This window comes from Cornus florida, unplaced genomic scaffold (assembly GCF_030987335.1).
Source record: "Cornus florida cultivar Cherokee Brave unplaced genomic scaffold, ASM3098733v1 CherokeeBrave_3.0.0_Hap2_Chr02, whole genome shotgun sequence".
Lineage (NCBI taxonomy): Eukaryota > Viridiplantae > Streptophyta > Magnoliopsida > Cornales > Cornaceae > Cornus > Cornus florida.
In genome coordinates this window covers 5053902-5076308 of record NW_026775572.1, presented here as the reverse complement: position 1 = coordinate 5076308, position 22407 = coordinate 5053902, and the positions used below count along the sequence as shown (strand labels likewise).

The 22407-nt window shown below is 34.8% G+C and overlaps 1 protein-coding gene across 3 annotated transcripts in view; it reads left to right on the top strand.

Moving 5' to 3' along the window:
- Nucleotides 1-16850, top strand: part of LOC132293255 (uncharacterized) — a 51825-nt gene extending 34975 nt beyond the window's left edge. For all 3 annotated transcript variants that reach the window (XM_059790640.1, XM_059790642.1, XM_059790641.1), the window contains exons 14-18: nucleotides 5621-5770; nucleotides 13624-13749; nucleotides 15085-15255; nucleotides 16152-16211; nucleotides 16287-16850. In XM_059790640.1, the coding sequence (XP_059646623.1) occupies nucleotides 5621-5770; nucleotides 13624-13749; nucleotides 15085-15255; nucleotides 16152-16211; nucleotides 16287-16406 (627 nt within the window). In that variant the 3' untranslated portion in view covers nucleotides 16407-16850. The remainder of the gene's footprint in view (nucleotides 1-5620; nucleotides 5771-13623; nucleotides 13750-15084; nucleotides 15256-16151; nucleotides 16212-16286) is intronic.
- The last annotated feature ends 5557 nt before the right edge of the window (nucleotides 16851-22407 follow it).

The following is a 22407-nucleotide window of genomic DNA, read 5'->3' as shown; positions in this document are numbered from 1 at the left end:
TTAATTATAATATACATTTGAGCTAATAGTTCTGTAATGATAACAAAAAGGAACTTAAAACAAGGACCGGATGCATTAGATATATCATATGTCAAAACATATAGTACACTTGTTGTAACACACAATCATAATGTGGTAAATGCAGGTGATATGCATTTATGTACAAAACTAATAAGTGATATATAAAACTTACCATATCTCTTATTAATAGTAATTGTTTTTGGCAAAGGATCACTATGGCTATTTATGTATATTATGGCATGGCTAATCCTGAAAACATGGCTAACTTGGATGGACCTTGCCATTTTGCCTAATTGATGGTTAAATTGTGAAAATTTCCATGTCATTGGATGAGCAATAGTCGCCAAGTGTTTGAATCTTTACTTCCTAGATTTTGTTATAAACCTTTGCCGTTTTTTACCCATAGGGTTTTCAATAGTGCTGAGCTAGCCTGAAGCTTGTCTGTTTGTCCGAAAGATTTAAGTCAGGCCCCAATCATTGAACGAGCTTGGGTTGGGCTGAGCTGAGCGCTTGGACATGTTTCTTGGCCCACGATTGAATTTGGTTGAGCTCAAGCTGCGCTTATTTCAGCTCGTATCAAGCCAAGCCCAATCTTACTATGGTGTGGGTAATGTTACTTTGTCTTAAAAGAGATAGAGAAACATGCTTCATTTCCTTCCCAAATCGAATAAAAAAAATCACAGAATGAAAGAGTTCAGCCCCCTTTTCCGATCATGACTCCAATAACATGCAATTTGGTAATCTAGTTTTATAATTGAAAATTGTCTTTTTAATTATGAAATTTTCCATATCTGGAAGGTAAATCTCTTCCCTACTTCTCATCCCACCCCATCTCATCCTATCTCGCCTCACCTTACACCTTTCTCCTCTTGCTTTCTTGTATAAGAGTTTTCCTGGTAATTTTAGGGTTTTTTTCTTTCCCTTTCTTTAGTCTGTTTTCATTGGAGGAAAAATCTGGTTCTAGTTGCAGTTCCAATTACTATTGGAAAATCTCTTGTATATTGTTCCTCTTTTTCCGTTTTCCTTCTGAGATTGAGGCAACCCTAGTTTGGTCTGTACCTTATTCAAGAAAATGTGCCAAATTTGGAACAGTGTGGGGGCTTGCCTCGGCATGGGCTTTCTTTGGCCCAGTTCAGTTTGTCTCAAATGACAACCCTTAGGTCATATTTATGTTAATGATTTTTTGTGTCTATTTAGAATTCATAAATGATTTGAATACTTGAAGTGTGTTAATCAACCATATCATCTAAAGCCTACCTAATCTAATTAGATAGTATTACTAAAATGCTTCTTTATCTCAATGATGACAAGGAGTTAAATGTAAATGTTTATGTTTAAGGTATGCAAAACTTAAACCTGCATGTAATTTTAATCCAAGTTTATGCAATTTTTGTTAACATTTTACAGTAATGCTATTAATTGTATTTTGAAGACTGAAGATGTTTTCCAGATCCTGAACTGCTATTTTATGGAACTTATTGAATTTTTTGGGGTAGAAAATTTTAGTATTAGTTTGATTTAGTGTACACTTAGTAGCAAGAGCGGTAATTTGTTATTTTTTCCAAGCCTGTCCTTGAGTTTTGAGTTTTGTTTTATAGTTATCTTTTTCCGTGTAGAATTTGTGAGCCTGTAAAAGGGTTCTTTTTATTGTTAATGAAGTTTGCTTGTTGCTTTTATGTTTTTCATATTTTTTTTCTTTTGGGTATTTTATGGTTAAGAACTTTATAAAAGGTTCCTCTCCCAATGCCCCTACCTCTTTCTTTTCTTTACCACACAAAAACTTTTAGGCAATTACAGAGTCTAAATTATGTCCTTGTCATCTTTCATACTAGATTGTGTCAATTATACAAAAACCAAATATTTTATGTAGCTTAAAAGAAGTGATGAATTTGAAGGAGATCAAATCGCAGTTGGAGCCTGTTGAAGTACAAGTGGAAGCCTAGATGAAGGTCTCAGATGTCATTAACCTTCTAGATGACAAAGGAGAGAATTTTGAGAATGGACTTTTAGTGATCTATCAGGAAATTTTTCTTTTGGATTTTATTTTAAACTAGTCTATCATGACTAGCCAGATGGTGGTGAATCTGGTGATGTGGTAATGTAAGTTCTTCATTGAATAGTCATAAAGCTCTCAAATGGAGAGTCACTGTAAGGGATGATGAGGTAGAAAGAATGGAAAAGGTAATGCAAGGGAGCAGTACTGTTTGGTTGAGCAGGGAGAACAAAAGGGGTGTCAGTTTACAGTTTGCACTGCTTGGTATGCTGTTAAGGAGGAGAGGAAAGAGAGTTCAATAGATGCTTATTTTTTCATTCTACGGTTCTATATTTGAAATATTTTATTTTAAGGGGCAATAGCAGAGGAGTAGCCCCGGCTCTGACTTGCCTAAATGGAAAAACTCTAAAAGTAGCGCTCTTCTTCTAGCGTTTCCTTTTTGGGTGGATTGACTTTTGGGCACTAGGAGGAATAGATTTCCTTTCAAATTTTCCTATCATTCCTCATTTCTTCTCACCCACCAAAAGAACACATCTCCTTTCCTTACCTTTCTTTTTTCTTCTGCTCCCAGTTTTGCCTTTGATGAAATGATTGATGTCCCAAGTGTGACTGTTCAGACATTGGTAATCAGCCAAAAATCATTGATTTGAAAATTCTTTGATGAGTGTTGAGAGAGATTAATGTTAAGTGAAGTTTCTTCAATGCATGATGGCCTTGACATTGTTCAATGGTCCATACTCAGTTAATATAACCTCGAATCATGATTTTTTTGGGTTTGTATTAGCGTGAAGAGGTGAAATTTGACTGTTTTTGGAAATTTTAATGTAACAATAATCCGGGATGCTTGGAGGGCTACCCCTCTCTGTGTTTGGTGGTGCATTTGGCTCGAGAGGAATCAAAGATACTTCGATGGCAAGGAGAAACCCATTTCTATGCTTAAGTTTTCTATTATTTCTACTCTCTTTTGTTAGGTCTCAGGGAGAGATTATCATTCTGTTGAGGAGATTGTTATATTTTTGGCCTCTTTGAAGGCTTGAGGCTCTTTTTGGTTTTTTCATCTTGTTTCCTTGGGTTTCGCTCCCCTTTGAGCACTTTTTTATAAAATTCTTACTTATCAAAAAAAAAACAATAATCAATTTTACTAGTTTGCCAATTTTCATAAAGTTGCATTAAATCAATACATGGTGATACAGATGACTGCCAAACTTGGTAAGAAAATATCTCGAGAAATATATGAAGATAGGATTAGGTCTCACTGGAGAATCGCTGTTTCTCTGAAACATTTTGTATGGCCAATTGAAGAGAAATAAGTCAACAGTTCAGGTTTGTATAATTTACTGAAGTAAATAATATTTGATAAGTAACCTTATATTTCTGTGGGACAGTAGAGGAAAGATTACTTAGGAATGTAGGGGTAGTCAATGTGATGTCAAAAGGTAGATGAGGTAGATGTAAACTGGTTGGTGAGAATCTCCCAACCAACGGATCCAATGCCAAGGGCATCCACAGTTAAAACTTGACCGGCCATGGCTTAATAAAGGAGAAACTAAACAATGTTGTTCGATGTACTAACAATCATGATCATAGCACTTCGCATAAGCTGACTCTTTGGGCTTCCAAATTGTCCTAGAAGTTCCTTAGTTTTGAGTGCGAAATTGGTGACAGCATACTAGTCCTTTCAAGTTGCCAATTTTAAACATGTGATGAAGTTATAGACAGAGAGAAACAGCTTGTAACAGGAGAGAATGGAACAAGAGGATTCATGTGGCTTACCAGTTCCTTTGCCATAAGAACATGGATGATAATGATAATTGGGTGTTAATTTTGATAATTAATTGGGTGTTAATATTTCTGAAAAAAAGATCTTCTACATTACATTGGTTGATGACTGTGATTAGATTTTTTTTGCCGTAAAGTAAGTTTTAGGGTTCTATCTCACATTATTTGATGTTAGGCAGCCAAAAAGGCTAGTATTTTAATAGTTTTTGCTGGACATGCTCCTTTCTTAGCCCATAGCACATCCTAGCATCGCTTCACAAATGCTGAAAATGGGAAACTAGAACCAGTTTGCGGTAAATAAGTTTTTTCTGCTATATTTGTGTTGAAAGACATAAAAATTGAAGAGAGACATTAAACATGAAGAACACTAGGATACACACACAAAGTCCAAAGGGCTAAATCACTTTTATTATATTCTCTCTAAATATTGTTTACAATCAGGACCTTCATTTATAGGTGAAAGAATACAAGTGATAAATATGGAAAATACATTGATGGAGGATTTCTAAAATCAATCCCATAAATCACTCCAATCAACATTCTGTCATAGACTCAAATCACTCCTATGATATTCTCCAACAATATGGATGTTAAAGAAAGACATAAATCTTGGGTTTCTCATTCATAGATCGATTTAATTGTTGATAACTGTCAATAGGGGTGACGATATTGTTCTTAGTGTGTAGCTCAGAATTTTGCAGTCCATAAAAATATTGGATGGGTAATCAGAAATTATTACAAACGATAACAATTCTTTGACAATAAAAAGAGCGAAGAAGAGAGTTGGATCACTCCCCTAGAAAGAACCACCTGTTTAGAGAATGCAAAAGATAGGTAAAAGTAGTTGTGATTTTTTATTTTATTTTTTGAAAAATGGACAAAAGGAAAAATCGCCATGATTTGAAAGGACTTCCTAAGGAAGTAACGAGGGCAATTGCTTAGTCTAATGGTAAAAGCTTGGGCTGTCAAGTATGATAACACAATTCCAAGTATGAGGGCACAAATAATGCTTAATGTTAGGTTTGTACCAAGTTTATCCCTCCCAACACCCTCAGTTTATGGTGATGCTTATGATATTTGTGATGTTGTGGTCCGAATTTGGTGTCGGGTCGACGATGGAAAATTTTTGACCCATTTTTTGCTCATGGGTCGTGGTCCCTAATTAGTCTCTGGTAGCCCGATATATAAGCGTGCTTAGGGTTTGGAGTGGTGCAAGAGAGAGAGACTGAAATTCGTACAGAAACAGAGTGAGGGGCTGAAAACTTGTAATCTCCGATTTTACACACAGTGAAAACTTTCGCCGGATCTCAACCGTGGACGTAGGCTGTTGCCGAACCACGTATAAATCTTTTTGTTCTTTGTGTGGTGTGTTTACTTTTCTGTCATGATTCTTGATTTTATCTTAGGTTCGTTCCATTTGTCATAACAATATTCTTCAATAAATATTAAGGTATTTATTAACGTTATTAGATTAATTTGCTCACATAAAAAGCTCATGTGATCTTTGAAGCCCTCATTCCAATGATGCCATTGTTGTTTAATTAAATTTTAAGTTGTGGTTTAGCTTTCAACTTTAAAAGATATATAATACAGCATTTTGAGTAAAATTTATATTAACGTGTAGATTTAGTATTGAGCGTAATTATGAGGCTTTTAAGTGTCCACGATATATAATATTTGTTTTAAAGGATCCCTAATTCTTGCTGATATTGCTGATATACCTAGAACACCATCATGAACTTAAGATGTTCTAATATTTGTAATGTTATAAAAGTTGGCATTCTCTTTTGAGTTTGAACTCGCTCAGAGACAATTTCTTGAATGCAGGATGTTGAACCTTTTGAACAATCTACAGTGAGTATGGCTGGAGCAGGCTCAGAGTCGAGTGAAATTCAACGTTTTGAGCTTTTAAGGAATGAGCTAATTGAACTTGAAAAACGAGTTCAAAGAAGTGCTGATCAATCTGAAAAGGAAGAGGTATCTGTTAACCATCTCAACCACCTTGTATTTAGAAATTTATCTTTGGTAGATATATATATCTCACACGGGAGGTTCCTTTTCTCTTTCTCATTTTTCTTTTTTCTCTTTCCTTGATAGTAATAATGGAGGTTTTACTAGGGATTAATAACAACCTGGGAGGAAGGAACTTTGATGTTCGTTTCATTATAAAATAATTGGGTTTAATAATTTAAGACAAAAGAATAAAAAAATAAAGAAAGAAAAAAGAATTTAAGAAATATTTTTTGTTTGTGCCTAATATAGAGCACATATAAAATAGAAGTTTTTGTCAATTATGTTTCTCAGCAAGAAGACTGTTTGTAGTACTAATAATTAGACTACAAAAACACCTGTGGTGGAGTTGGCAGGGTGTGGTTAGAGAAATATCTTTTTTTGGAGCCTAAAAACAGATATTGTTTTTTAAAACAATTTTTGGCACTAAAAATATTAGTGTCATTTAGTTATGCTGAAACTTAGTGATGGAGAACAAGGCATATAACTTTACCCAAAACCACATATGACCCGCACTTATCATTAGAGAAGGGGAAAAGAGATAGAATTAGGGATTGTAGTAAATTAGGGTTTTATTTATGGTTATGGTTATATTTAGTAATGTTTTAATTTTAAGGATATTTTAGGATTTTATTATCTAGGGTTTTGTTATGATTTTGCCTATATAAAGGCTCCTTTGTAATATGAGAATTCAGATTTGAGAAATTGAATATTATCGTTGAGCTTGCGAACTCCCGTTTTGTTCTTTTCCCTCCTTGTTCTTGTTGTTCTTAACCCCTCCGTCTATCTATCTTCTCACCTCCTTCGACTCGCCTCATCTCATCTTCTCATTCTCATCCCCTTCTTTCTGATTACTATTGGTTACTACTTGTCCTGCGTCACCAAGGCAGTTGAAATTTGTGATATTGTGGCTCGAATTTGGTGCCGGGTCGCAACGACCTGACGACCTGTTGGATAACCTTTGTGTGGAAATTTTTTCGACCCATTTTTTGCTCATGGGTCGTGGACCCTAATCAGTCTCTTGTAGCCCGATATATAAGGGTGCTTAGGGTTCGGAGTGGTGTAGAAGAGAGACTCTGATATTTGTATGGAAACAGAGTGGGGCTAAAAACTTGTATTCTCCAATTTTACACATAGTGAAAACTTTCGTCGGATCCCAACCGTGGACATAGGCTGTTGCTGAATCACGTATAAATCTTTGTATTCTTTGTGTGGTGTGTTTAATTTCTGTCGTGATTCTTGGTTCAACTTGAGTTTGTTGCGTTTGTCATAACAAAATTAGCTAAATACTATTGGAAAAGTTAATGTTCAAAACTTGTTAACAATGTGTGCTGAAGTATCTAAGAAGTATACATGCTGGAAATTTAAAAATATATTTTAAAATTATGAATATGTTTAACAAGTATTAGACACGTATCCGCGAGTATCCAAGGAGTATTGGTATCCGACACTATCCGATACGGGTACGTCGCTCTTGTAGAAGTATCCGTGCTTCCTAAATCATAATAGTGGTCCAGGGTCCTTTATTGGGTCTAGGTATGTAATTGGGTATTTGTATGTGTGATAATTTATAGGTGTAGAATGATCCAAGTAGTCAAGCTTTTATTGTTTCTAATCTTGAAGATAGTGTGATGCAAACCTAGAGGGGTAAAACCTATGTGATTTTAGGTGACATTCCTTAAATATTCTTCTTCTCTTAAAAAACAATGATCATATTTTCTTTTTTTTTATTACAATCGGTCCTAATTTATTTTATTTTTCATTCTTAACCCTAATTCAATACTCCCTCTGTCCCAATTTGAGTGTCACTTTTGGGGAGTAGAATTTTTTAAGGAGACATATGGGACATGCATTGTTCCCCTGGAAAGTTACTAACTTGTCCTTTCAAGTTTTGAATATTCAAGTTTGAAATTTTAAATTTCAAGGACATATATGGAAAGATGTAAAATATATTGTTTGAAAAAGGAAAGTGGACAATTATTTTGGGACATCCCAAAAAGGAAAGATTGACGCTTTTTTTGGGACGGAGGGAGTATCCCCAAATCATTTTTCCCATCCTCTTATCTTAATTAATGCTCAAAATTCCCAAATTCTTGTGTCCAAAATTCCTTGCAACGTATTTATAATATCGATCTGTGTCGAATCCACCCCTCCCAGCACCTGTTGTATGCGGGGTGGAATTGACCTTTTAACTTCTCTAAAATCAACTCATGTTGTCTACGACCAAGCAAATTTTTACCCTTCTCAGACCATGAATTTATATATAATATATTATTATTATTATTATTATTATTATTATTATTTAACCTTTTTAAAGCCCTAAATGGCTAAAACTAAAATTATTACATAAGCTTTGGCCACGATTTACAAAATCGTAGCACCATTCTTCTAAGGCCTCCCTCAAGGTGGCCTTCTTTACGTGGACTTCTGTCTTGGGTAGGATTTTGACCCAGGATAATTTGAGGAGGAGAACCAGGTGGTGATTAATAGATGTTATTTGTGTTTGTGTGATGAGGAGACTGTTGATCACCTTCTGATTCATTGTTGCATGGCTAGGGGATGTTGGGATTTGATGATTGGGTTATTTGGGATCCCGTGGGTGATGCCTTGCTCCACTAGAGGGTTGATTGAGGCTTGGAGAGGGTGTTCAGTGGGGACTCTCATCCGGGATGCTTGGAGGGCTACACCTCTTTGTGTTTGGTAGTGTATTTGGCTTGAGAGAAATCGGAGATACTTCAATGGAAAGGAAAAGCCTATCTCTATGATTAAGTTCTCTATTCTTTCCACTCTTTTTTGTTGGATTTCAGGGAGGGATTATCAATCTGTTGAGGAGTTGGTTGTTTTTTTGGCCTCTTTGAAGGCTTGAGGCGTTTTGGCCTTGTTTTTTTGTTCTTGGGTCTCGCTCCCCTTTTGAGCGGTTTTTCAATAAAATTTACTTATCAAAAAAAAAAAAATTCTTCTAATTTGGTAGTGGTCTGTTAGGGTTTGTAAGATGGTTTTTTTACACACTTCACCTATGCCAACCAGTCAATTTACAGTACACAACAATGATATGTTCTTTGTTTAACATTTGGACTATTTCTATAATTTTCATTAGTTTTATTTGGTTTTACTGTTAATATATTTATATCTATCTATATGCATATAGAAAACATTCTTTGTTCTGCATCCTGCTTGAATAGATGAAGGAGCACACATGGGAAGTCACAAAGCTGATGTATGGCCACTTGTTGGAAAATGGGGCAAAACTATTAGCAACCTTATTATATTCTTTAGACACCGACCGGCATCGCATGAAGCAAATCTGCTCATCCTATTCATAATGGCTTGGAGAGGCCTTCTGTCTTTACAATTAGCAGCCTTGTATTCTTTAAAATATCTCTTACATTGTTGAATAACTTGCAATCAGCACCGTGTGTAAATTGTGCAAGTGTTGGCAACTTCAGACCCAGTTTGATAGCCTTTAATTTGCGAGCCACCACTTATTTTTTGGAAGCTCTAAAGTTGCAAAAGCACATGAAGTGCATCTATGTGACTTCTTGTAATACAAATTGTTGAAATATATAAATATATTTATATAATTGTGGAGCAAAATCCTCCACCAATCATGGTGATCCGGATAATTTCCTTCCAACTATAAATATTTCTATATAACGGTGGGAGCAAAATCATCAACCAATCACGGTGCCTCCTTTGACTATTGGTAAGGGTGGCAATTAGTGTTGGCGTGTCGTGTTCGTGTCGACACGATTACGGCACGAACACTATTAGGGTTGACACGAACAATTATTAATAGTGTCTAAGACCCTTGACGCGAACACGACACGATTATTACACGTATAACACGACACGACACGCGTAACCTGTTTAATAAATGGGTCTTGACATGACACGAAAAGACACGTTTAAGTCAATGTTGACACGAAAAACGACATGTTTATTCTACACGTTTAGTTAAATGGGTCATTTTTTTACACGAATACAACACGTTTAGTTAATCGGGTTAATCGTGTCATAATCGTGTTTATAGGGTCAAACATGACACGTTTAATTAGCGGATCCATCCGTGTTGACATGATAACGACACGAACACGATTAGCCCAAACCCAAACCCTCTTATCCCGTGTCGTGTTAACGTGTCGTGTCAAATATTGTCACCCCTAATCTATTGTACACCTTCCATATTTTTTTATCTTTACCATGCCTATATATAGGCTCTTTGTACTAAAACAAAATATAAATCTGAATAATAAAAATGTAACCTTTAGTGGCTCTTTGTCCATGGATGTAGGCCTTAGTGCCAAACCATGTATATATCTGTGTTCTCCATCTTTCTCTCTTCCCTTTTCCTATTTGCATTTCTTATTTCCGCATCCAAATTTTAACATGGTATCAAAGCCTAGATGTTCTTGTAATCCCATCTATAATTTGAGGGGGAGTGTTGGTATTATTATCATGGAGCATATTCTCTCTGTCTTCACTCTTCACATTCCATTTCTCGGCAAGTTGTAGCCATTTCCCGGCTTAGTTCTGGTCATTTCCCGGCGTTGTTCCAGCCATTTCCCCGCTTAGTTCCGGCCATTTTCCCTCGCGTAGTTCAGGCCATTTTCCCCGGCGAGTTCTGGCCATTTTCCCCGGCAAGATCTAGTCATTTTTCCCAGCAAGATTTTGTCAATTTCCTGGATTTATTTCGGACACCTTCTCATCATCTTTCGAGGCGTTTCTTTGGCAAGTTGGGCATTCATGATATTCATGCTCCAACTTGAGGGAGAGTGTTGAAATATATAAATGTTTCTATATAACGGTGGAGCAAAATCATCCACCAATCACGTGCCTCCTTTGACTATTGTACACTTTCCATATTTTCTTATCCTTGCCATACCTATATATAGGCTCTTTGTACTGAAACAAAACATAAATCTGAATAATAAAAATGTAACCCTTAGTGGCTCTTTGCCCATGGATGTAGGCCTTAGTACCGAACCATGTATATGCCCGTGTTCTCCATCTCTCTCTCTTCCCTTTTCCTATTTGCATTTCTTATTTCCGCAACCAAATTTTAACACAAATGAACTTTTTTCTTCTGGGAAATTCAGCTCTAATGCTCCAGCTGCAAAGAAAGTTCCCATTGTTTGGACTGTCTACTGGTTATTTAGGTCCTACAGCGTTGGCCAAACTTCTATACAAATATAGCAGGTGATTGTAAACCATGGTAGGAAGACTGTGGACAGTAGAAGCAAAGATGCTTTTATTGCAATCAACAAGGTTGATGCCTTACGCTTAATTAGAAACCAATTTGTATTTTTATTTTTTTTTGTTACTGATAAGTAGAATATCTCTGGCCCTTTTAGCTTTTGAAAGGATAGCAACTTCGTGTGAATGAAAGCAATGCAATCTGGCAGAACAGACATCTGGAGTTTTGCCTCAACCTGTAATATTTTTCAAATGTTCAAGGCATGACTTTCTTTAAACTCCTCAGAGCCACTTTTGGTTCTCAAAAATTTGACACTCGTGATGGAGTGTTATAAATTGTGAGAACTTCTAAAAGTTGTTCCATGTTGATCTGGTAGTTGCTAGAACGGCCAGGTAAGCCTGAGCAATGGCCCTACTGGTTGTGCTATTGTCCTTTTAATTCGGGAGTTTCCTGAAGCGCATGTTGTAACTTATGTTGCATTATTTCTGTGGAATATACAACTCCAAGTTTTGAATAATATACAATGGGAAATTGAATAAAACTTGAAAAACTACTGGTAACAGTTTTTGTATCAAGAACCATAAGAGGAAACATGCTTTGGTTAAAACAATATCAGGTATCAACTGTTGGAAAACCAAAAGCTTATTGGTGGACTTGCATTATTAAACATTGATTGCAGCATCCATCATTATTTGACATTGATTGCGCGCGCACACTTTGTAACAGTATAGTGGGATCGGTTATTTTGGTATTCTCACACTTGTTATATAGCCCTAATTCTGTAACAGTGTAGTGGGATCGGTTATTATCATTTTGAACTATGTAATTTCTTTTTGGCTCTTCATCACAGAGAAATCCCTGCAACTCTGTGAATGTGTTGTGAGATTTATATGTACCACTCGCAAGTACACGAATCTTTGCAGATATGGCTTACTTGTAAGGGTATCATACCCAAGGGACTTGTGTAAAGTAAGTTTGTCAGCAGATTTCTTAAATTCCAAATTAACTTGAAAGTAGGATAATTGAATTGTGGTGATTAATTTTAAATTAACTAAGTCGAAAAATAAAATAAAATAAACTATAGAACAATGATTAAATAGGATGTAGAAAATAGAGTGAGAGGACTAGGGAATGACTTCACCATTAACGTCGCATCATCAGTGAGTTGCATCAATTTATTGGAGATATATCATATAACATGCATAGGGAATTAATCATGGCTACAAGCACATATTAATTCAATTAGAAAATAATATAATTTAAAGCTAAGCATGGACTATCTTCGATTGGTATACACCATCTACCTATCTACTTTACTCTAAGGTGTAGCATGATCTATCTTTCTAGGTATAATCCATCAAATCTCTAACATTATATTCAGATAAATACCATTGTGTAATCATCTCATTCACAACTACAAGAAGCAAATGAGTTGAGTTCAATCACAAGATTAAAATATCTAAGACAAAATAGAAAAATATTTGTAATTGAATTAAAATTCTAAAACCGATTTTTATTGAAAAGTCAATTAAAAATCCTATAGATTACACAATCATGCATGATAAAAATTGTTCTCCAATAATTAAATACAATCAAATCAGTGTGCTAAGTTAGGGCTACATCACAACCCTAGCAAAGCGTTTAGCCAAGCATGACTGGAATGGAATTCGTCATGCTTGAGGAAGACATCTTCACTGCCATGAATCGATCTCTTCATATAGAAGACATACATAGAAATTCTGTCAAATAAGAACTCCAAATTTCGTACAGACTTCCAGGCCAATTTTGACAAGGTAAACAGCTGTTTTAGGGAATCTTCGTGAAATACAGAATTGTAGCTCTTTGAGTTTCCTTTTAAACTACGCGAGAATTTAGCTGTTTTGACACTCGAGGAGAGAGATACAGCCAGATTACCAAAACGGGTTCAAGTTACTAACTTTGGCGAAAGTTTCCTTCTTGGAGAAGAATTTTTCCTTTTCTTCTTCTTTCCATTCTCATCAACTTGTGGCTTCTTTTGGACTATTTTCTAAGTATAATTAGACTTGGATCTTCAACATTGCTCGGTCCCACGGAATGTCATCTTTTAAAGCTCAGAATCACTGGTCTTGACTGATTTTACAATTGAAGCCCTGAAATAAATAAAAATAATAAAACAATGTAAAATCACAAATAAACTATTATTAAAAGAATAAAACATGCAAGTAAATGGGCTAAAATGTATAACATTTAGTGCCTAACAGAATGTAACCCAAGTTTTGGGTGAACAGTGAACCATGTAAATCTGCATGTTCTGGTTTCTCTTTCTGTTAATTTTCGCAACAGGATCAGCACTTTGTAATGTCCTTTTTTTTCCATCTTTATTTCCTTGTAAAATTGGGCATATTTTGCATGAACTAGGCACTTTTCTGAGACATGGAGTGTTTAAGCTAATATACATTCTTGGTTCATAATCATTCAGCCTTGTAAAATAGGCTATGGCCGTAGATGTGAATTTGGCTTCACTTGAAGCTTACTAAATATACTTTTCTGATCTATGAATCATCTTCTTGTAGTTGCCTTCTTACTTATCACTGAGGTTTTTATTCAAGTAGTACAGTTCAGTTGATTTTTCATGTTTACTTTTCAGGATGAACTTAATATGCGTGACTCTGCCAGTTATGGTGATGAAGCTGAAGGAAGGCGATTGCTTCAGGTTCAGAAGAAAGAAAGTATTATTGGAAAGTCAATTGATAAGCTTAAAGAAACCAGCACGGTATGGATCTCTTACCATTCTTCATTAGTCAAAGGATGAGATATGGTCCACAAATAGCATATACTATTGTCTGGTCATCAAATCATACATTTAGTTTAGTTTATTTATTTATTTTTATATCAGAGTACCCCTCTGAATTGAGCTTCATGGTACTTAAAACATCTCCCCGGAACACTAGAGATATTCTCATCTTTTACATTAGATATTTGGTTCAGGCAATATATTGTACTGCTGTTCTGAACATGAAAAAAGAAAAAAACTTTTAGGATGACAGTAGCCAATAAGGAACCATGGAATTTTGGTTTTTCTTTTCACATCATTCAACCTTATTGGTCTTCTATTTGTTAGGGTGGGATTTCCTTAGGAATTGTTATACTTGTTTTTTTGTTGCGAGTACTTACTTCTCTCCTTTTATCACTTATTTTTATGTTGCTTTTTGTAACAGTCATAGGGCTGCAATGGAGCCGAGCAGATTATTTGACTGCTTGAACTTGGCTCAACCACTCAAACAGCTATTCAAGTTTTGGGTTGAACCGAGATATGAGTTTTCAAGCTCGATCCGGACATTGCTTGCCAAGCTTGAGGTTGGCTCGTTTAGCCAATCTCGAGCTTTGAGTTCAAGCTCATAATCGAGCTTGAGTTGGCTTGAATTTGTGCTTGAGATCAAGATTTTTAAGAAGAAAAAATTGTTATAAACTTAAACAGATAAACCAGTCTTAAAGAAGTTGTGAACAAGTTTTAACGAGCTTGTTCCCGAACAGTCATGTTCATGAGCCTAATGAGTTGAGTGATAATCATTTACTTAGCAAGCTCAAAAATGTTGTTTGAGCTCAGGTGGTTTACTTAGCAAATAGTCACAAACTAAGCTCTTCTTAACCCAAGATTGAGCTGTCCATGAATAACTCAGTTCATTTGCAGCCTCAAAATGCACAGAAGTAGAATTTTATGTCTACCTTTTTATATAGGTGTGCTCTAATGTAGGTAAAATACTCGTCTAACTACTATAGTAGGTATGTTAACCTCATTAAATACGTGCACGCCTTAAAAACTACCAAGAAATATGTCACTGGATGGATGCACAAGTGCAAACTATCCATGGATAAGGTTAATACGAAGTCCATACATGTAGGATATTGGTGAATGTTAATTTAATACTGTTATCTGTTATGTAGTGTCTGAAATCATTGTCTGATTCAACCACCTGTGTAAATATTCTTTCTTTTCCTTGGCCTTCCTATGCTGTTTGCAGTTGATGTATTTAATTAAGAAACTTGTTTATTTCTTTTCCTCGACTACCAACATCTAATTGATGCGCATCTTGTTGTCAATGAGCAGGATGTTTTGCAAGGGACTCAGCTTCTAGCCGTTGATGTTGCTGCAGCTCTGGGATTGCTTAGAAGGATCCTAGTAGGGGATGAGTTGACAGAGAAAGAAAAGAAAGCTCTCCAAAGAACTTTAACTGATTTAGCATCTGTCGTTCCTATTGGTTTTCTTATGCTCCTTCCTGTGAGTTCAAACAATCTTATAACTTCAATATTTTTGGGGAACTTTATGAATTAGTGCCAAATTTGTACGTTATTGTGCATCATGAGAAGGGGGTACTTTTCTTCTTCTTCTTTATATATATATTGTAATGAATAATCAACCCACCCGTTGGCCACTTGGGTTTATAGACTTCAAATGCATGCAATCGCGCCCAAATTACATGCAACATTTAAGTCAAGGCTTTACCTTCGACGAGACTCGAACCAACGACCTTAAAGTAGTACCCCAAAAGGCCTTACCAGCTGAGTTGCCCATGCGGGCTTTCTTTCTTCTTTCTTATTTTTCTTTATTATTTATTTATTTGTTTGTTTGTTTTGGGAGGGGTGGGGTGGGGGATCACTTTTCCCCTTTGTGAATCTTATAACTTAATATTTTATCACTTGTTTTTGTCAACATGTGAATTACTTTTTGTTACGCCCGCTTTACCTTCTTTATCACTCGTACATCCATATTATCATTTATATGTTCACATGTAGAGAAACTATTCAGATGCATAGAATAACAAAAATGATCTGTATGTGGGCAGAGTGATCTGAGGAATAGAAGTGGTTATGGCACCCACCTTGTCTAAACTAAAGCTAAGCGAGACGAACCTCACGGGCCCGTTGCCGGTTTGGCTGGTTTAGGGTATTGTTATTTGAACAAAATAAAGCCATTCATCCAACTCTTTTCAGATATATGTTCATCATCTTCTTTACCCGGACTAAAATATGTTTCTTCCACACATGCTCTATTTCATTTACATAATAATCATTTAGGCATTTACATGACTAGAGGAAACGGTCTCTCCAAGTTTTAATTTTTCTTGGTCCACTCAATATAATCTAAGGGTCTGAGCTGTAATTTCCGTCTTGCAGGTTACTGCAATAGGGCATGCGGCCATGTTGGCTGCAATTCAAAGATATGTACCAGCACTGGTGCGTATTTCATCCGAGTTTTCTTGTTTAAAATTTTGGATTGTGCCCAAGTGCTTATTGGATGTTCTCTGGCAGATACCTTCCACCTACGGACCAGAAAGGTTAGATCTCTTGAGGCAGCTTGAAAAGGTGAAAGAATTGGAAAGCAGCGAGATGATCCTGAACCCAAATGAAAACACTGAGGAATTAGTCTGAGAGGCATCACACCAGTTCCTTTTCCTCACAATCGAGCAAATTCTCTTCTGCTTTCATCTTAACCTGACTATGAATCCCTCTAATGGTAGCTGAGTATGTGTCTGGTATGCCAGGTGGGCACCAGTGAATGCAGTCGTGTGGAGAAGGCACCGGAGTGCCTGGCTAGTGATGGCTTGAAGGGTGACCTTCTTTCCTAAAGTGGGTTGTAAGATGTTTTTAAGAACTCTGCTTTTTTGTTAGTAATTTCCATCTGTGTAATAACGTCATAAATAAAAAGATTCAGTGGCTCGGTTTCCAGTTTTGTGTAGTCTGTATATGTAGCTGTATTAGTGTCACATATACCCACTTTTTCCATGCTCCATGTTCGCAATTTATGTTCAAAACCTGGAGTTGTAACACAACATGCAATATGATGATATAACCCTGAGGCGGGTTTGCTAGCAACATTGTGGTGTGGCTCTCACTTGGCACATAATAGATTATTATTGCATTGGTTGTGGGCAAACAAGTAGAACAGCATAAACAGAATAGTGCGTCTGAGTGTGTGAGACAACACTTTTGCCAAATTCCATGGCTTTTTAAGGGAAGGGTCAGCGGTCTGATATACAATCAACAAAGATAAATAAATGAATAGGTGCAGACTTGGTATGTGCACATTTTAATTCTTCTTCTTTTTTCTTTTTTCTTTTGAAAAGAAAAAGAAGGCAAGTAACAAAATCATAATAAATTGGTTTTTACAAGAAGGCAAGTGACAAAATCATAATAAATTTGTTTTTACTATATATATATATATATTACTGGATGATGATACACGTCTAGTTGTTTTTACTAAATTAGACGAGTTTGGGTAGAAAATGTAATAAAAACTATCTAATGTAGAGTTAATTATAAAATAAAAATAAAAAATTGAATCATAAAATATGATTAGTCGCAAATTGTCCCATTGTCTTGACTGTTTTTCATTAAATGATCATAGTACCCTTTCTTATTGAATTACCTTGAAGTATTTTTTGTGCATAAAACCCCCAATCTATCAAATTTAGTTGGAAAATGCTCCATTGCGTTGACTAATTTTCATTAAATGACCATAGTACTCTTTCTTATTGAATTACACTTAATTTATTTTTATTGTTGAAATAATTTATGAAAAAAATTGATATTAACTTGATGAAATATTCTCCATTAAATTCCATTAAATTTGCGTAATTTTGCCTTTAATTTTGAAGTTAATTATTTAAATAAAAATCTTAACTAGAAATTTTGTAAGTAATGTAAGTAATTGCTTAATTTTGAATGAATATATTGCATAAAAAAGAAGAAAATTTTTATTTATGTAATTTATTAATATTGCATAAAAAAGAACAGCCAAATGAAATAGACATAAAGAACAATTGGAGTCGATACACACTGACATGTGTGGTCTTATGAACATCCAAGCAAGATTACTCAGATGCAATCGTATAGGACCAATTACTAACATAAGCTTGTTAAAAACACTGCAAGATGAGGAGATATGATTTAAGGGTGTGGCATGGTCCATCATCTTTTGACATAATTTATTTAAAGTCACACATAACATGCCTATAATCCTATTTCATGAAAACAATCTTCATTGTCAGTATATCATCCTCTAATTTGCACGGTGGATTGGAATCCAATTTGATTTTTTGCGAAGAGTGTTTTGATAAGCATTGAATATTGCATATTCGAATCTCTAAATATACGTATGGACGAGTTGTAGTCTCGTGAGGATTTCCAGCGATGAAATTTACAAACATCTTAAACACTGCTTTAATTGTACAATAAGATCATTCAAACCTGTTTTCACATCATAATAATTTTTATTTACTCAAGATATTAATTTTGCATGAATATTGTATAAAAAAGAAGTTATTTTTTTACACTAATTTTTTTTTTTTTTTTTTTAAAGTAACTATAATAAGTTTTATTATAATGAGTTAATAATTTTAGAAAATGGTAGCTACTAATCTATTTATTATTTTTTATTTTTATGATAAATTGATAATAATTATAAAATTAATGTAAATGGTATAATTAATTTTTTAATAAGAGAAATTATAATAAAAAATATTTTAATAAGAAATGATAATTTTAATAAGAAAAGGGTAAAGTAATCTTTTGTGATGGATTTGTCCACGGGGTCAATTTTTAGTTCAAGGGTTATTTGCCTAATTTATTATAATTTAGGAATTTTATATACGTTATTTTTAAGAGGCATTTAACGGCTACAAGCCGTTGGCTTTTTTTTTTTTTTTAAATTAAACTCGTTGTATAGATTTAAGAAAAAGAAATGTAGAAGCGGGTAAAACCCAAACAAAAACAGTCAGGGAGACCAAGCATTGGAGTCAAAACAAGAATGATGCCCTACCTCAAGACAGAACATACAACATTGATCAGAGACATTCCGGTGAGCAATCGAGGGGCGGCGAGTTGGTGCCATCCCTCCGATCTCTCAATCTGGCTCCGGTGGTGGGCGTATGAAGCTAGAAGGAAGGTCCCAATCCAGTTGCAAGCGTCTGTTCAGTCCTTCACATGTCTGGTAAGTAATATCTGTCGAACCATATCTTCGAATTACTTTAGGAGCGCCATCTGAAAGCATCTCCGATATTTATGTTTCCGATTACTGCGTTCAGTCCAGATTCGGGTAGCCGTGGTGGAGATAGTTAAGGAAGAAAAGGTCAAAGATTTAAAGATTATAGGAAAAGTAGTAGTTGTCGGACGGTCCTGATGTGAATTCTACAACATTATAGGAAAAGATTTAAAGATTAAGGTTTTTTTTTTTTTTTTTTTTCCTCTCTTTTTGTTTAGATAGAAAATTTCTCTCCAAAAAGGGGAAAAAAAGAATTTTGTTAGGTAAGCAATCTAGCAAAAAGTATTGGGACGATATTGTGTATTTAATGGGTACAAAAATAATTTTAATTTATGTTCCTGTTTTTCTTATCATTTTTTGGATTCCCAAGAGGTATTTTTCTTATGATACTTCAAATAAATAAATAGATAAAGAAGATAGAAAAGAAAAGAAAAGAAAAAATTGTTTGAACATGAAATATGTCGTCTTTACTTTTCCTTTCATTTTGTTGAAGCTTGTATATTTTACCGTGATACATGCAATACATGTGCAGCTTTAAATCCGGATTTATTTGATTAATGTTGATCTGAGCAGTGGACCCATTTAATTTATTGAGATCTTTTTAATGGGTTTACCAGACGTTTTAACCAAAACGAAATCAGTTCAATCCACACCCTCCCTTTTGTGAGTCCTAGCACTATATGTTCTGTCAATTTTAGTGTATTACAATCAAAGAATATCCAGGTTTTTCTGAACTTGGAGTAACTACACATTAGTTTTTTTGCTTTTTGTTTTTTTGTTTTTTTTTGGGTAAGCAAAAAATAATTAGAATGATTCACAATTGAGAAAGGAACACTTTGATAAGAAAAAACGACCACATCCCTCACTTTAAAATGTTGTGCCCAGGGGCGGAGGGAGGGGGCCAAAATTTTTGAATATTTTTTTTAGTATAGGCTAAAAACAAAAAAGGTATAGGTAAGTGCATACTTGGCCAGTTGGCCCCCCAGAAATTTTTCTTTAATGGGCGTCTAACAAAAAAAATAATAGTTATGTATTTATATATATATAAAATTAATTGATGTTAAACGAGATAAAGTACTACTAATAGATAGATTGATTAATACTTTCTATTGTTTTGAGGCCCCCTCTCAAATTTTTTTTTTTCCCAATTGAGGCTTCTTGCACTTTTTTGTTGTCCATTTTTTTTTTTTTTTTTTTTTTAGTTTTTTTCTAAAGCAAGTTTCCCACTTCAGTTTGTTCGATCTCTCATTTTGTTTTGAGTTTTTTGATCTTCGTTTTGCAGTTTCAATTATATTGTTTGCTGCTTTTATGTGAATTTCAGATGTTAATCCGTGATTTTGATTTTTGTGACTTATCTTTAGATGCAGAAGATCAATCTTTGTTTGCTTGTAATAACTTTAATCGGTTTGTGTCTTTGTGATTATTTAGTTAGATTTACTTTCACAATGGTTCATATGTTTCTGCTATACTGTTTAGAGTCAAATTCGTTACTTATCACTCTAACAATTTCTTTTGCTGGTCGGTTCTAAGTCATTTTGTTTTTAGAGACTTATTTATAGTAAAAATCATGTTTTGATTTCTTCAAAGTCTACTTTTTTTCCCTTGCCAATAGATTTTTCAGATCGTGATATTTTCTGAAAATTTGCTTGGAGCGTTAGCATATAAGGCCCTCTTATTATTTCTAACATTTTACGTTTTTTGAAAATCGAAATTGCTTTTGTTGTCGTCTTCGTCATTCTCATCTGTGATTTTTTATTTTATTTTTAAACAAATTTTTAAAGGTTTGGCTAGATATATTTTTGTATGAATATAATTAAATGGTAAAATATTTTTGGCTTAAATAGTCTTATATCAGATGGTAATGTTGCAGAACACACCCCCCAACAACCCCCCCCCCCCCCCCCCCCCCCCCCCCCCAACCATACAATCCTGGCTCCGCCCCTGGTTTTGCCAATACAACATTTTAATGGAACATTGGCTTTAATAATGATCTAATGGAACATTGCCTTCTGCTTGTATTTTGGCAGAGCATTTTCTGATAGAATACAACTTTAAACATTGTGTCTTTGTTCTATTTTACATTTGGCAGGAGTAAATTAACCGTATATACCAAAGCTGTTGTACGTTTAATTAACAACTATTAGAGGTAATTTTTTGTGGTGAGACATAAGAAAGTGAAATAGGGGAAAATTCAATGGTTGACACACTCTTTGGCTGGTTGACAAAATGAATGATATTGATTGCTTAACGAAGTTCAAGAAATCATTGTTACTAATTTAATACTTGTAGGTTCTGTTGTTGAACATTTCTGTTCCATCTTCCTTCCCAACAACAGAGATTTAACTAGACTTCAGAATCTGTGTCATTTGAAACATTTATTTTATTGGTCACACTTACTTTGTCTACTTCCTTTTAGAAGAAATTCTTGTTGGATTATATGTACATTTAAAGCTATTGAACTGGTTTAATTTTTTGTGGGTATAGCAATAGGCTGTTATCACAGTGGAAATGACGAGAGGAAGCATCTTCCTGGATTTTTATGCCAGAACATTCGTAAACACTTCTTTTACCTGTTTTTTATACATGCCGAAGTACCATATCCAAGAGCTTAGGCCTGTTTCATGATTTCATGGTTGCAAGAGCTTATGCATATATAGATGCACTCTGAAGTTTCTTAGATTGGAATCAAGGAGGTATACAACAAATCACGGAGAAGGAAGATTCTAGATATCATGACTCCGCCGGAAGAGGATACCACGAAAAATTGAGTTGATCTTTTAAATGAGTGGCAATTTTTGGGACCTTCAAAATCCATCCCTTTTGACAGATATATGTTTGTTAAACATAAACCTGAATGTTACAGATTTATGGGGATAAGCTTTTGTATATTTATGATGGAGAACCGGGCCTGACCCGAGAGCTTGAAGACCACATGGCCCACACCTACTATTGGAGACGTGGGAAAGAAAGATAGAATTAGGGATTTTTGTTTATTTATTATTATTATGGGATATTTCAGCAATTTAGGGTTTTATTTATGGTAATAGGTTGATTAGGGTTTTTCTTCGATGCGTATTTATATGTTGGTTTAGACATTGTGAAGGGCAGCTTTTTATGATTATTATTGATATTGAATTTGAGATTATCTGTGATTTATTCTCCCTTTGAATTCTTCTCTCTTCTAAATTCTTCTTCTCTTCTGATTTCTTTCCCTCTATTCTTATTCCCTTTCTCTCTCAATCTCTTTCTTATTCTACTTGAATTCTGATTTCGAATCGCCCCTACCCGCTGCTGCATCAATTGGTATCAGAGAAAAAGATTCAAAGTGTTCACAGCAATCAAACCAATCTACAGTTCATCCATCTGAAAACCACAGCCGCTGCATCAATT